At 39.5% G+C, this 15,948-nt stretch overlaps 3 protein-coding genes across 3 annotated transcripts in view; 1 reads left to right on the top strand and 2 right to left on the bottom strand.

Annotated features, from left to right (window-relative positions):
- The first annotated feature begins 10,229 nt into the window (after nt 1-10,229).
- LOC113237672 (glutathione S-transferase 1-like) overlaps nt 10,230-15,948 on the top strand; it is a 14,719-nt gene continuing 9,000 nt past the window's right edge. Inside the window, exons 1-3 of the mRNA XM_026474281.1 lie at nt 10,230-10,445; nt 10,542-10,694; nt 12,189-12,247. Of these exons, the coding sequence (XP_026330066.1) occupies nt 10,425-10,445; nt 10,542-10,694; nt 12,189-12,247 (233 nt within the window). The 5' untranslated portion in view covers nt 10,230-10,424. The remainder of the gene's footprint in view (nt 10,446-10,541; nt 10,695-12,188; nt 12,248-15,948) is intronic.
- LOC113237669 overlaps nt 12,835-15,948 on the bottom strand; it is a 3,659-nt gene continuing 545 nt past the window's right edge. Inside the window, exon 2 of the mRNA XM_026474278.1 lies at nt 12,835-15,738. Coding sequence (XP_026330063.1) covers nt 13,351-15,726 — 2,376 coding nt within the window. The 5' untranslated portion in view covers nt 15,727-15,738 and the 3' untranslated portion in view covers nt 12,835-13,350. The remainder of the gene's footprint in view (nt 15,739-15,948) is intronic.
- LOC113237670 overlaps nt 15,062-15,948 on the bottom strand; it is a 3,068-nt gene continuing 2,181 nt past the window's right edge. Inside the window, exon 2 of the mRNA XM_026474279.1 lies at nt 15,062-15,163. The gene's annotated coding sequence lies outside the window, so the exon portion shown is untranslated. The remainder of the gene's footprint in view (nt 15,164-15,948) is intronic.

The raw sequence follows: 15,948 nt of genomic DNA, 5'->3' as shown, positions 1-15,948 counted from the left end.
CTCCGGTATTTGTGAACCGATATTCATGATTCTTTTTTTTGTTAATACAAAGATCGAACACTCAGAAAAAAATTGCTCCAATTTTTATTTTTTTTTGAAATTGGACAACCTTTTAAAGGAAAAAAATTCAAACCCGATGAGGCGGTGAAAAGTGCCTTCAAACAGTTTATCGATTCCAGGATTTTCATAGCAGAGGCATCAATGAACTTCCGTTAAAATGTGCATCGAAAATAATAGTCAACACTTGTATTAATTATATTTATGTATATTTTTCATAAAAAAAAATAAAACGGCAATTTCATAACGAAGGACCTAACGTCAACTAAATTGATTGCATTTTTTGTTATTAAAACCTATATAAAGATAAAAATCACCATCCGTAATGTTCTTATCAACATTTGTATCGGTGCAACCATCCTTAGGATCGTATACCTAAACTTGACAAATTTATTTTAAACGTTTGGGCTGATTTGTTGATTGATGACTATAAATATTCGGTTTATAGATAATCCTGAGTTTTTTCGAGGTGAACACTAGTTCACAAATCGTTGGACTTTTTGCGTGCGGTAGACATTTTGCGAAGTGGACATTCTGCGACTGAACGCCTTGGATGAGCAGGCTCAACAATTTAGACTTTTTACTTTAAATGCAGTCCTGTTAAAAAATTGAGATCTTTCTAACGAACAAGGTCGCATAACGATCGGACGTGAAATGGCGCGTGAGGCAGAGTACGTAGTATCTCTCAACTTTTTCACGCTTTGACCCCAAATATTGAGCAACATGCCGTATTCAGTATTAGAGGTGGGGAAAAACTGCATATTTATTTAGACGTTTAAACGTTGTCGGTTTTGTTAAAAAACGTGCTTCTTTTTGACGCTTTTCACTTAAACGCTGTTTCGTTTGAAATTAAAATTGAAATTTGAGCTTAAAATTTGAATCGAAGTTTGAGTCGTGAGAAAAACATGCGCATACTTTTATGTGAGAAAAAGCTTGCAACGTTGTGTTGATAGCGAAAATCAAGAGTAGACCACTAAAGGTTTTAAGTAAGTTTATTTGTAAAACACGACTTTTATTTTTATTTATAAGATTATCATTCACATTGACGAATTAGGTAATTTGTTTAGGAAACGTAAATGCTGAGAGAGACTTGAAACTTAGGCACGTTGTAAAAAATGAAATTGTTGAGTGATGAATGAACTGACCAACGCTTACGCTTAAAATAAAAAGCGTGCGTAAGTGCTTATTTTAAAAAGATAACTTTTTAAGTGCTTTTTGTTTAAACGCCCACCTCTATTCAGTATTACACATGAAGCTGTAGTCGTCAAGATGTTGTGGTCGTTCGTTGAACAGGGTATTAAAAATTACAACACAGCATGTGTTAATTATATAGTAAGTGTATTTTAAAAATATTTATTTCTGAAACGAAGACGATTATTTCAAGTCCTTTTTGGGATATAGTTTTCATTGAATATGAATATGATTTTCTTTTTTTTTGTTATATTGATCGATATATAATAATAAACCATTTCCTAGATGGGTTTGTAATGATGATTTTTCTTATCAGAGTACAAAGATTATTTTTAATAAACACCTCGTCTGTGTTGTCGATGTAGCGTAGTATCTGAATAAAATCATGTCGATGTAATATGTTGTCGGAGTAGCGTAGTGTCTGAGTAAAATAATGTCGAAGTAACATGTTGTCGGAGTAACGTAATGTCTGAGTAAAATAATGTCGAAGTAACATGTTGTCGGAGTAACGTAATGTCTGAGTAAAATCATCTCGATGTAACATGTTGTCGGAGTCGCGTGTGTCGAAGTTCAGTTTTAGAGTCATTATTATGGTAATCTATAGTACAGAGTAGTTTTTTGTGATAGCACTATGTTCCTCAAAGTTTTATTGAATTGAATAAGTATTCCCTCTTCCATTTAAAAGTATTAAACATGAATAGTCTAGTTAAAACTCTGAATAAACAAATATTTTATCCGTCAACAAAATAATGTCATATTTATTCATATTTAAATTTCGCAAAAAGGTAGTTGTTTTTGTCCTGAGCCCTCTGCAATTTTGATAATAAATTGTAGTATTAGCCATTTAATTATAATATACCCATAAAATATGAATAAGGTATATACATATACAAGAGTAAAATACATGGCAATAAACTATTATTGCTCCATGTTCTAGTATCATACGAAAATAACTAAATTGTAATAAGCAAAGAAAGCATTGTATAAAAAATATTGTGTAAAGTTAAGGTAAGCAAATAAAAAATATAACTTCTCAACTCAATAACGGCGTTAAAACGACCGTCGTTAGCTAATGAGCGCGTACAAAAAACACGTTGATTAGCGCAACAATGTAACAAACAAAAGAATGTGATAATGGCGCAAACGGTCCTCAAACTTATGAAATAATTTCTTCGTAACACAATGTAAACAAATAATAACTTAATAAAGATGTTGTAAATATTATTAGTGAAGGTTAGTGAATTTTCAGTAAATCTTTTTCGTTTTTTATGGCTATCACCTTTGTGGGACTCCCCCCCTCTCAAGGATCCCTTATCTAAGTTAAGTAATTTCCACATTGTTAAGCCGCAACCATTGATTATTATCATTCAAGTCTTCTTCAAGTTTAGATATATGGGCTTTAAGCTGATGTACCTCATCTTGAGCTTTCTCTACAGTCTGGAGCCTTACATCCGAACTGCGAATTGCTAAGCAAATTGATCGACGTTTGATCGGAGATTGTTGATGCCGGTTTTTATCACTTTGATATCACCCAAGACGTCCATCAGAGGAGCCAGAGTCAATTTTATGCTGTTAATTTCCTTCATAAGATCATCTAGAGGAACTGGTTTTGGTGATCCGATATCCTGCTTAGCCGCTAGTGCAGTGCCGATCTTGCAGTTCGGGCATATCCACGTTGCCTGTCAGTCAGTACCGAGTTTACGGTAACCCGCCTCAGTAATCCCTGAACATTGAAAATGAAAATGGTTCCTGCAATCTCGAAAATCTATCCATCTCGATAGCAATGAGTGTGACAAGTTGAAGTGACACGAAAGTTTGGGAACCACAGATCGCCACTGAGCAGCAAACAAAGGAAAAGGAAGGAAGTAAGTTTTTATATTAAACGCCCGATTGGTTGCGAACAGATAGTGGTCATCAAAATTAAGATTTCAAAAATTAATTGTCATTGACAATTACCATGATAATAATCTTGATAAATATGTCTTGATAATTATCTTAATTTTTATAAAATTAGTTGGAACATCAAAAAGCTACCGCTAGCAATGACGCGTCACGTGTAAATATAAAAAAGTCTTATAATCGTTTTCCCAGAGACTATTCTTCGAGTTTATTTAGTTTTCTCGCTGTTAGTCATGTTTAGTAAAAAATTAAAGAGACTGCTATGATTCAATCATTATCATCATTAATAATATCTTGATAGAAAATAAAAATTGTGATAATTTCCAACCTTGATCGAAATCACCGTCTCAGTCAGCCGTGACCATGGAACCTGTAAAAGAGTCGGAAACGTTGGTTTGTTTGAAGAAACAAAAATAACGCGATGTAAATCCGAAAAAGTAGTTTTTATTTCTATATAATAATCGCGAAAACCTAAGAACTCGATATATAAGCTGATTGATAGTATACAATCAAATATATACGAGTATATGCTTCAATCTTTTTGATACAAATGAGACTCAGATAAATGTATATTTTTGTACAATCTTATTTAAAGAGATATGATGTAAGGTCAAAAAGATCACGAGGTGTTTATCTTTTCTTTTTCTTGACTCCGCCATCGGACAACAGGCAAGCTGAAAGCGTATTCACCATCATCCACAGCCTAATTTCACTGTTTGTGTCATTAATCACGGTCCGGGTCCATTGACTCCCTGCGACACGTAATATGTCGTCGACCCACCTTGCCACTGGGTGCCCACCTCATCACCTTGCCTTTTTTTTTCTTTCCGGGGGAAAATCCGTCATGGATACCACCGCGTCACGGGGAGGCGCGGTGGTTATGTGAGACTCCTACTCACTAAAAACCCCCGAGTATTCCCATACTCCGCATGAGACGGGGCTGTGGCCACGTGGTTTACGATCCACGGCCCCGCCTGCGGTTGTCCGCGACTGCGGACCCACCTCTGGGAGACTTTCTCCACTCCGTCGTTAGTGGCATGTCGGGAATACTTGGCATGCCAACCAACCCGTGAACCCTTGCCCAGTGAGTGACAAAGCCCCCGTTTTGCCACTCAGGGTTCACTGTCAGGGCGGCAGTTGGCGGGCATAGGCCAGCCGCCTGCGCCCTAAACGTTTGCGGCGCATAGGATGAGAGGAAGGGTCTTCCTCTCGCTCCCGCTCCGTCGCCTCTTTCCGCGACAATACATCGGTGCAGAAGGAGGCCACCGCATTCCACGCAGCCATACTGATGGCATACGGTCGTCGGTTCTCGTCCCACCCTGCACAGGTATTTGCCGATGCAACCGTGCCCCGTCAGAACCTGCGCAAGGTAATAGGAGATGCCTCCCCAGGATAGATCCGCCCATTCTGCCAGGACTGGTGGAATCGCTCCGATGGTCCAGTGGCCAGATCTCGGCTCCTCCAGCTTCTCTTGCCACTTCCGGAACACGGCCTGTCGGATGTTTATCCGCCATCGATTAATGTGCTCCAGAAGTGGCTCCTCCCCTTCGAACCTCATCACCTTGCCTTGCTGTATGTTCGCCCAACTCCATTTGAGTTCCATGATCCGATTTCCAACATCCCAGACTTTCGTCCGTCTAGGATTCATTCGAAACTCAAAAAAGAAAACTGTATACAGTCTCCTGCGTAAGCGTCCATGTCACGGCATCATACCCGAAAAGCGCTTTACCCGAATATTAAACGAAGTAGCCTGCCTAAGCACGCTTAGAATGCCGCTAAAAACTTTCACTAGAACATAGTTTCCCAAAGCGTAGGGACCATGTGGGAGCTGAAGAGTCCTAGGGCGGTAGGGCCTCGGAAACCATGTCGTTGATGCCGTGCAGGGGGTGCTACCGCGTTTGAAAAAAAGCTGAATTATCTATATAAACCACACCACATATTTTCCTTGTGATTTTTTTTGTGTGAAGTCAATATAAAAAATACGAGTTTTCTATTATTTTTTGTGGTAGAGGGCATTGAAATTTTTTTGTCTTGCTAAGTTTGGGAACCTATGCACTATAATAAATAATAGAAGCATACTATAATAAAACTGGTAGGATAACTCCGTACAAACGTAGCAGCGCGGCTTGTATGTGTACTCGCTCGCAGCGCGCCGTGTACATATGCACACATTCGCATCGCACGCGCTATTGGTTATAGAATTGAAATGTTCGCTCGGTGTTTAAAAAAATACATTTACTGACATCAAATCAAACAGTAAACGTGTTTATTCTTGTGCAAATGGTGGTTTGAATAAAAGTAACCTGAAATTTAGAATGTTCAGCATTTAATTTCTATTTCATAATCATACTGGATTAATCGATATCCCATATAGTCTTATACCAACCTATCAAGAATATCAATATCTCTACGTAAGTACTGCATTTAACGAAGGTTATTTTAATATAGCACTTTAATACTGTTAGGCATGTCTTAATTTTTTTAAATTATGTTTTATGCAACCTGCAGGTACATAGTCAAGAGCACATCAAGCTTGACACATAATATTTAAATTCAACTCTATGCCGCTTACGATAAGAACGATCCAAAGTACAAAGTGTCAACCTTGATGTGCTCTTGACTGTACAACTAAAATAATAATGTGACAACCCTACTTGTCGTATCGGCGCCGAATGCCGACACCCAGTATAAAGGTCTTTATCCAAAATCAGGAGAATTTTGACAACTCGACAACTTGACCCGTAGCTCAGTTAGTAAAAGCAATACTACGGTGCAGTATGGTCGTGGGTTCAAGTCATAGATATAATATCTATGGTTCAAGCCCCATCGGGTCGCAAAAGTACTTATTATACCAAGTTAGTAGTCGGTACTCTAGGGCTAAAGAAGAAAGCATACAGCCTAGTCATTCAGAGAGTGGTGTCAAAAAAGAAGTCAAAAAATACTATTAGGTATTGAAAGCTATCGTTTCAATACCTGATGGTATTTTTTGCCATTGCTAATATTTAGTAGCAGTAGAGCTCCTAGTAAAAGAGTTCGTCCAAGGAAGTACTGCGACCTTACCTATTTCTGCCGCCAAGAAGTAATGTGTGCATTATTGAGTTCCGGTTTTGAAGGGTAAGGGTGCTGGAAAAATTACAGGCACATGGATCTGGTGACTTATGTTTCAGAGTGACGAAGCAGTGCCCCACTGCAACTGTTATGGACAGGCGTGTCACCTAGCACCAGGTACACGACTTGTTCGTTCCGTCATCGTCACTTGGTATTGTAAGTGTCGTAGCTGTGGGTTAGTGTAGCGAGAGGCACATTTCAATGAGAAACGAGTAAAAGAATCATAAATAAAACTTTACTACGTGTATTCAAATCGAAGCTTTTTCTAGAAATAGCAGGATATTCATTTCTTTACAATGTCCTATTTTTTTATTTAATTCTAAATGCAAACCTATAAATTTATTCAGCCACTACAAATACAAATTATCAGCCTAGTCTACAGTATCATAAAAAAATGACTAAACAAGGAAGTATTACTTCGTTTATAATAATTATTAATACAAAGATCGAACAGGTACAAAAAATTCCTTCGATCCGGCTGGATTCGAACCAACGTTTTCCAGCAAACCGTGGCAGGCGCTATGCCAACTAAGCCATAGAACGAACTAGCGAATTTACGAATTTTTCTATGTGCTTGTTGCAGATCTTTGTGTTTTGAGTTTTAAATGGTTTTATCGACTTTTTTGCCGTAGCGCCATCTGTGAAAAATCTATTGATACTTTTCTTTCTTTCTTTAAGCGACCTTTGTATTAATAATTATTACAAACTAGTGGAGTAATGTCAGAAAAATAACTAAATATCATGGTGGTCGAACATCGTGACATTCAAAAAACTTAAAAAAAAAGTACTTCGTTACTCATTAGTTCATGGCCAACAACTTTGTCCTACACGTGCTTACGCATCACGTGATAAGGTAAAAAGATAAGACGGTTTGGCAGTGGTCAAGTATTACATATTCTGTGGTTTAAGACTGACGTGAACAGTTATCACAACTGCACGTAAGTGTACATTTCCTGATGTGTTACGTAACTTAAGAATATCAAATTTATTATCACTACAATTATCTCGTGTACAGGGTCAAGAGCACGTCAAGCTTGACACTTAAGATTTAAACCCAACTTTATAGTCTCTATAGTCTATATAAATTTAAATAAAATAAATTTAAAACCGTTTTTATCGAACGGTCCAAAGACTAAAGTGTCAGGCTTGACGTGCTCTTGAGTGTACCTATGTTTTTGTAACGTTAAATTTATAAATTAAGTATATAAGTTCAGTTTTTAATCTGTCATATTCAGTTTTGCAATAAATATAATTAAAATTGCTTAGATCTAATTACTCCGAGGTTTGTCTCTACACAAGTGTCATTATAAATCGATTAAATGATTAAATAGTAATATTTAAAAAATGAATGAATGATTTGATTGAATAACAATTTTTCATTTTTGAACATTGACTTACAATTATAATTAAGTCAATGTTTTTGAACGAAAAAAATTCTAGTAACGACTCCGAACTGTAATGAAATTAGGGATTAGATTACAATAGTTTAACACTACAGACATAATATCTAGACTTATCTTACATAGATAGATACTTCTTGAATACATAGATATAGACGTATGTCTATATCTATAGATATATAGGTAGGTACCTATATCTTTAGATATATGTATGTTTGTGTGTTACAGTCAACAGCATTTTTTTTCCACGCAATCGCAAGGATTTGGTAATTAGATGTAAAGAATATACAACCAAAAAATAACCATTATTCAAATTTTCACTAAAACTATTAAAATAGTACAATTTTATTAACCTCTATGAATATAGTATTGCTAATGAACATTTACAAATATATCTACGCAAATTAAACAGGGGTTCGAAACTTCATCTCGATTAAGAGGCAGCCGTTCTTCCACTGGACCACATTTAGGTACTTAATTTTCCGAAAAATTTTAAATAGTGGAAATTTTTCGGAAACATGTTTGAAAGTTTGGAAAAATATAATTCGAAAGCTCATATTATGTTCTACGGTTAGATACATCTTTTGAAGATTGATTTAGCGTGAATTTCAAAATAAAATTGCATATTTACAAGCAAGTTAGGGTAAAACGAGATTTGAAGTGATTGGACAATACGGGAAAAAAGAATCAAAGGTAGAAAAAACAAGGGTCTTTCAAAAAGTCAAATGTGGTAAAATATTTTTCTGAAAAATATAAATTTTATAAATTTTTTAAATATAAATTCAAAATGAAAATTTTTCTTGAACCTAGCACTAGCCACATTACGTGATGGACTGTCATCACGTAATGTGGCATACTCCTAGGACACTCTTTACACAAGCTGTTGCTTCTTCCCCAATGCCTTGTCCTGTCTCCTTCGGTACGCTTTATGACACTGTCCCGTTGACCTTGGAGAAGTTTTCGAAACACGTTAATTTTTGGAACTGTTTATTTTGTTTTTTTTTTCACTTTTTAGTTTTTCTTCGAATTTTGTTTTTTGTTTCTTTTTTTCACAAAAATCTGGGTGCATAACTAAAAAACTAAAGACTGTTTACAAATAACAGAAAATGGCCAAAAAATAAAGATGGCGTGGTGTTCATTGGAGGTATCGTTTTGTCAAAAATGAAACTAAGTATATTCCTACGAAATATTAATAACTTCACACACTCTGTGTTCAATTGGCAACTATTGTGGAAAAAAACATTTTTTTTCTATGATTTTTTAAGCTAAGCAGTTCACAACCTAGAACAATCTTTTATATTAATAATATAAAGTACATCTTTGTATTAGGTATACTTTAAATTTTTGTGGGTGTACTGTTATCAATTATCATCAATTGTACTGACCTTCGCCTTGGCACCTATCAACTGAAATAAATTTAGTACTCATTGATAACTCGCCGGGTGAGTACGGTGTTTGTTCATTCGTTCTTTTATTATTATTGACTATAATTTCGATATTTGAGAATTTAAATGCATAACTACAAAATAATGAAAAGTTACACTAAATATGCTTAAAAAAATAGATTTTATTTACTTTTAACTCAACTTGAAGTTAGAGGCAGAAAGATTAGCAGGGGGCGCGCATTGGGGCGCATTGAGGTCTCGTGACCGAGTGTGGCTTCGTTACCCTTCAGACGCTAAGCGTACACTTTGTCTGAAGTAGCTTCCAGCCAAATTATACTTGAAATTTATACTACAAAATAAAACAAAATTTTAATTTAACTGTTAATGTGTGAAGAAGAATAGGCACTTCAAACTTACAGTGTGCTTACAGCCTCTCAGTGTGTACAAAAATAGTGACCCAATCCAAAATTGTATTTTTTTTGTGTCTCAATACACTTGTACTTAAAACGTGCTAAATTGTTTTGTGTACACGATATACATTTAAAATAATCACGTAACGAAATGGGGCCGATGAATGGCTCGGGTGTTTAAACCATCTCTAGTCAATTTGAGTTGTTTTCAGCAAACGCTAAATAAATGTATTAAAATTACACGAATGCTAAACGTTGTTTATTTAAAATGATTGCTTGTGAATCCATGATTGATGACGTCATTCCTTCGAGCTGTACTGTTGTTTTTAAGAAGTAAAAACTTGCGATATAATCCTATATGTTCACAAACTATGTTACCTATACTTCAGGTTGCCTAGTACCAAGTTGTGGATTTCACTAGCTGTCTTGTATTAGAATATGATTGTTTTTTCTATAATGGTTAATTTGTAATTTCTGTTAAACAGTTTGTACTATACACAATAAAGGACGTGTATTCAAAGCGTATTCTGCATATTATTCCAACATGTACAATGCAAGGATATTCAGGGAAATACGAATAATTAATTGTTGAAAAAATTTGAACACGTCATCGAGAATTGGAAATTTTAAAATTGAATCGCAAAATAATAATAATTATTATTATATTCATTTTCATATTTAATTTAAAAATAAATATATTAACTTTTTGTGATAAAATAAGCGCGCATTTATTCACCATTGTTTCACCTGATAGAAAGTGATGATGAGGTCGACGATCTTCTTCTTAGCATGTCAACTCTGACGTTTATATTTGAGAGGACCTCAGCGACTTACACAGCATTATCAGTGACATCGCGTGTGTAGGTGTAGGGGCACTAAATACTCGATTAGGGGCATGCAGGAAACACAAAATATGACCCAGTTTAGTTTGGTCAAAATATGTTACATGCGCTCTCGCAGGTCGACGATAGACCATGCACACCTATACATATAAAGTAATCATATTAAAATTTTTGATGAATGTAATAATTAAATAAAAATATTTGATTATTGTGATTAAAATTTAATACTTATATTTTCTAAATCAACAGCCGATAAAAATGTCAAAGCTTGTCCTGTGGCATTTGAAGGGCAGTCCACCATCATGGTCAGTGCGAATTATGGCTCAGATTCTGGGCCTGGAACTCGAGCTCAAGGAGATCGACTTCGTCGCCAAGGAGCACAAAAGTCCAGAGTTTAAGAAGGTATCGCATATTGCACTATACTATTGCAGTAAACGACGATTGTATGCATGATTTTTCATTTTTCTTCTAAATATACCTTTTGCGCGCTCCGTGACCACGGGGTCATTATTCATTTTGTACCCTTGTAACAAAGCCAACTCTATCGTGTCAAACCAAAATATTGCAAGTCCCAGTACAGTATTTTATAATTATATCACAATCACATCAAGAATCTTTCGGTTGTTATCAAGGGAAAAGAAACTTATTAGTTTTTTCTATAGAAATCGTACTTTTAATTTAGAATTATGCAAAGTATTCGTCAGGACATAGCACGGAGAGTGTGAGATGGAATTACATGATTTAATTCCGCCTTCCCCTTTCCATCACCGAGCGACTAGGCGTAGGCTTGGGTTATGTTGTGGAAATTCCAAAGATTCACACGAAGCATTACGCTTCCACATTTATATGGTGAATGGCTATGGAGTGGAATTCCCCGCCTGCAGACTTATTCCCTGAACGTTATTTATTAGTGCCTGTACCGAATCGCTACAAATCTCTTTGTATATTTTATAATATAGTCTTTTTTAAGCTTAGTTTTAATTGAAATTCTAAATTTGAATGTGTTTGTTTTTGGCGACTCCTTCTTTTTTTTTAAATTTATTAAGGCTTTGGCAAAGCCATCAGCCTAAACATGAAGTTTAATTATGTTTCTGTAAATATGGCCGCCACAAAGAGGATAGGCAATTTGAGGCGGCGTGCTTGGATTGGCTCGGGATTCCTTAAAACGGGCCGATACGGGTATTTTAGTTCGAGATTCGTATAATTTTGCATTTTAATCTTCGATTAAGGCACAATAGCACTTCCTATTCCACTTTAAACTAGATTTCACAAAATAATTGAAAGTCAAAATAAAAACGACACTTTTCCCTCCAAAAGGTACAGAGCGAATCCCGCCTCCTTCTTGACTTAACTAGTGTTTGCTGTTTTGCTTTGATAGCGACATACGTGTTTTCTATTAAATTATTAAAAGCTGTAATTACATTTGCTTGGCCTTGCTCACTGGTTGTTAGTACCCACCCTTTAACCCATTGATAGAGTCCGACTAAGATTTTGAGTATCAGTATAGTTTAATATCTACTATTTAGTTGTCAAGAAGTGGACATTCTGCGAAAGAAGCATTTAGCAAAGTGGACATTCTACGACTGAGATTTAAAAATACTTGCTATGTTTTGAATTGGTTAAAGTGGCTTACAAGATGTTTAACTCATCACGAACCAGACTATGTGTGCTAATACAAGGTTTGAAGGTTTCGGAATCTCTGATAAATTGTAGTATTTAGTATTACTTACTATAGGACTAGTATTCCGTTGAAAAATGATTTGTCCTTTTACTAGGTTTTTGCTCTGGACCAGCCGACAAGTATATGTCATTAAATACCCAAGCATGCAGGTATTAGGGCACGCAGGGCACGATGTGAGGTGGAGATTATATTTTAATATGCAATTTTATTTCCAGCTAAACGCAATGGGCACAATACCCGTACTCCAAGATGGTGACTTCTGTCTTGCGGAAAGGTATGAAATGTCGTTAAAAACCAAGAACAAAGACCTGCAACAAGCGCATAGAGAAATTCGTAAGATCCGCTGGTTCGTTCCGTAGTATAGCGTTTGGAACGGTTTGCTAGAAGACATTGGTTCGAATCAGTCCTGGATTTATAAATAGGCCGTATAGGCCGCGGCCTAGGGGCGGCAGCGTCCTAGGGGCGGCAGATTTCAGTGGAGACAAAAGTCAAACATGTTCATTGGGTTTCTCACGGTTTGATTCAAGAATGTGTACATTTTCACAGTCACATTTCCTCTGGTAAAACTGTAGATTGTTCAGTGAAGCCTGGATCAAACTCACTGCTCAGTCTCTCAACGTTTTTGAGGAATCAATCTCTGCATAATGTTTACCCTAACTTGGATATAGCTCTGCGTATTGCACTTTCCATTCCGGCTACAAATTGTTCTGGGGAAAGAAGTTTTTCCTGTTTAAAACGCGTGAAAGCTTATCAAAGGTCTTCATTGTCTCAAGAAAAAATGAATTCTCTAGCTCTTCTGTACATAGAAGCAGACATAATGAACACCATTAACTATGATGATATTATAGATGATTTTTCTATTAAAAAGTCCCGTAAAAAATTGTATATCTTGTTTCTTTTTTACGCTCACTGTTAATGATAATTCGTTTTTTAACTTTAAGGCCTTCTTTACTACAAATGGAATATTATTTGTGGGGGCGGATTATGAGAAAAACGCCTGGTTGTAAATTGAGCTTCTTGATCTTGGTCTTGCTTGGATCGCGGTGAGATTTGGAACATCTTCGGATTCTTTCGCAGTCAGTTTTGGAATGTCGTTCCGCTCCCAACGCTCCGCCTTTTATATCATCGCTGGCCCGCCGTGCCGCTCGCATTCTATTCAAGTGTGCGAGCGGGACGGCACCAATGCAGGAGCGGGACGGGAGAACCCTACAGACTCCAAGCAAAACCCCTCTCTCCCTCTCGTTTATTTACCAAAATCTTACACGAAATTAACAATAATAAATTACAACATTAAATCACAATATTATAAATCATATGGGCGCGAACACGTTTTCGTCCTGAACATATTCTCCCGCCGCAGCTTGTAGCTGGAACGTCCTAGGGTTCGCGCTTCGTTGTCTCGTTGCCTCCCGTTGCAATGATTACCAGCTTCTTTGTAGGACGGCGCAGAATTCCTCTGTTTGTCCGCACGTCGACCGCCCTTATTTCTCCGTCGGGGCCTGGGTATGTAGCCACAATGATGCCGCGGGGCCAGGTGTTGCGTGGTAGCGTCCCGTCGGCTATGAACACCAAGTCTCCCAGTTGTAGCGCGCCGTTGGTGGCTCTCGGAGTTCGTCTGTGCTGGAGATCAGGGAGGTATTCTTTTATCCAGCGTGACCAGAACATGTCGGCCAGTCGTTGGCTGGTCCGCCAGATTTTGCGCCCATCGATGTCAGTGTCCGTGAAGGCTCCAGGCAGTGGTACTCGTGAGGGACCCCCCAGTAGGAAGTGGTTCGGAGTCAGGGGGTTCTCGTCTTCTGGAGCAGTGGATACATGGGTGAGAGGGCGGCTGTTGAGGGTGTGCTCTGCCTCGACCAATAGAGTGTGCAGGACCTCTTCTTTCGGGGCGCGTTCGTGCAGTACGGTGTACAGAGCTGTTTTGATGCTCCGTACCAGACGCTCCCATGCTCCTCCCATGAACGGTGCGCTCGGCGGTATGTATCTCCACTTGATGAACCGGATACTGGCGTCTTCCTGTATAGCTTCTAGTGCTGCCCTCTGTAGCTCGGCGTCCGCGCCGCGGAGATTGGTTCCCTGGTCAGACCACAGCTCCGTCGGGCATCCGCGTCGCGATATGAAGCGACGGAGTGCCATGATGGCGGAGTCGGTGCTCAGATCTCCGGCCAACTCGACGTGGACCGCTCTCGTGGTTAGGCAGGTGAAGATCGCTCCGTATCTTTTTTGTCGTGTGCGGCCTACTGCGACTTGGAGTGGACCGAAGAAATCCAGCCCGGTGTATGTGAACGGGCGTTGATGGTGAGCGAGGCGGCTGGGCGGATGGTTTCCAGTCGAGGGTTGTGGAGGCGTGGCTCTCATGATGCGGCACACTCGGCAACGTTTCAGTTCGCTTCGCACAGCGTTGCGTAGTCGTAGGAGCCAGTAGTGCTGTCGTACCTCGCTGGTGGTGATGCCGAAGCCTCCGTGGTGCGTCTGTTTGTGTATCCAGGCGATATACAGTCGCACCCACGGGTGGTCTCCATCAAGCACGGCTGGTGACCGTTGTTGCTCAGTGATATCACCCGCGGCCGCTATACGCGATCGTAGTCGTATTATGCCTTCGCCGTCGAGTAGCGTTGATAATTTCATAAGGCGGCTAGAGGGGGGAAAGGGGGTCCCCCTCATGAGGGCGTTGATTTCCTCGGTGAACGCCTCTTCCTGTTGTGCTCGTATCCACAGCGACTCGGCGTGGCGTAGATATGATGCGTCGATCGTTTTAAATTTGTGTAAAACTTGCTTTCCACGCGCAGCTTCGGAAGTATTCGTCTTCTTGCTTTCTGTATCATTTTTTCGCCAAGTAGGGTCGGCGTCGGCATTTTTCCTCGTTCTCTTCCTTAAAGCGGCGCATCGTTGTGTGCGCGTCCGCAGCCTGTCTATGAACTGTAGTACGCGCGCTGTGGTCCGCATGAGGCGTATCCAACTTGAGAAACGAGTTACTTCGGGTAGAGCTTCCTTCAGTCGCGCGCCGACGCCTGTGGTGAGGTGGACCCGTTCTTCATCCGTGACGTTGACGTCCGTGACTTCCTCTTGAGGCCAATTTTCTTCCGACATATATAGAAAGTCCGGCCCCCTGTACCATCGATGATTAGAGTCGAAGTCGTGTGGCACGTCGCGGGTGGCGTCGTCTGCGACGTTCATTTTGGTGGGTATCCATCTCCATTCTTTCGTTTTAGTGTGTTCAGCGATCTCCGCCACTCTATGCGCTACGAACGGTTTATAAACTCGCGGTCCGTTGCGTATCCAGGTCAGTACCGTGCGGGAATCTGTCCAGTAGTAGCGGCTTGTCGGTTTAAATTGATGCTCGTCGACGACGGTCTGTGTAAGACGGCAACCCAGCACGGCAGCTTGCAGCTCTAGTCGTGGTATGGAGATCACTTTCAACGGAGCTACTTTCCCCTTGCCGATGATGAGTGAGACGTGTACGTTGCCATCTTCGTCTTCTACACGCCAATAGGTGACGGCCGCGTATGCCGTTGAACTTGCGTCCATGAATGTGTGTAACTGGATGCCGCGCGCGTGACTAAGTTTCATATAGCAGCGCGGTACTTTTATCTTGGCGAGTCGTCGTACATCTTCCAGCCATCTGCTCCAGGCGTCCGCCTCGGGCGCTTCTAACGGGGTGTCCCAATCGATGCCTGAGCGCCACGTGTCTTGTATGATGCGCTTCGCTTGTATGGTGACTGGAGTGGCGATGCCCAATGGATCAAATATGGACATCGTAGTGCGTAGCGCCTCCCTTTTAGTTGGTGTTCTTGCCCCGTTGTATACTTCCGCCGGTGTTTTGTGAGTGTTGATGTTGAAAGACAGGGTGTCTTCCTCTGGTTGCCACACCACGCCCAGTATTTTTGTGCTGTCCAGTTGTAGTATGTCGCCTTTCGACCCCGGTGATAGCGTGCTTAGTACTCGGCGCGAGTTTGATGCCCAACGTTGCAGGAAGTA

The sequence above is a fragment of the Hyposmocoma kahamanoa genome, unplaced genomic scaffold (assembly GCF_003589595.1).
Source record: "Hyposmocoma kahamanoa isolate Upper Pololo Valley unplaced genomic scaffold, ASM358959v1 93, whole genome shotgun sequence".
Taxonomy (NCBI): Eukaryota; Metazoa; Arthropoda; class Insecta; order Lepidoptera; family Cosmopterigidae; genus Hyposmocoma; species Hyposmocoma kahamanoa.
This window is presented reverse-complemented; position numbering and strand designations above follow the sequence as displayed.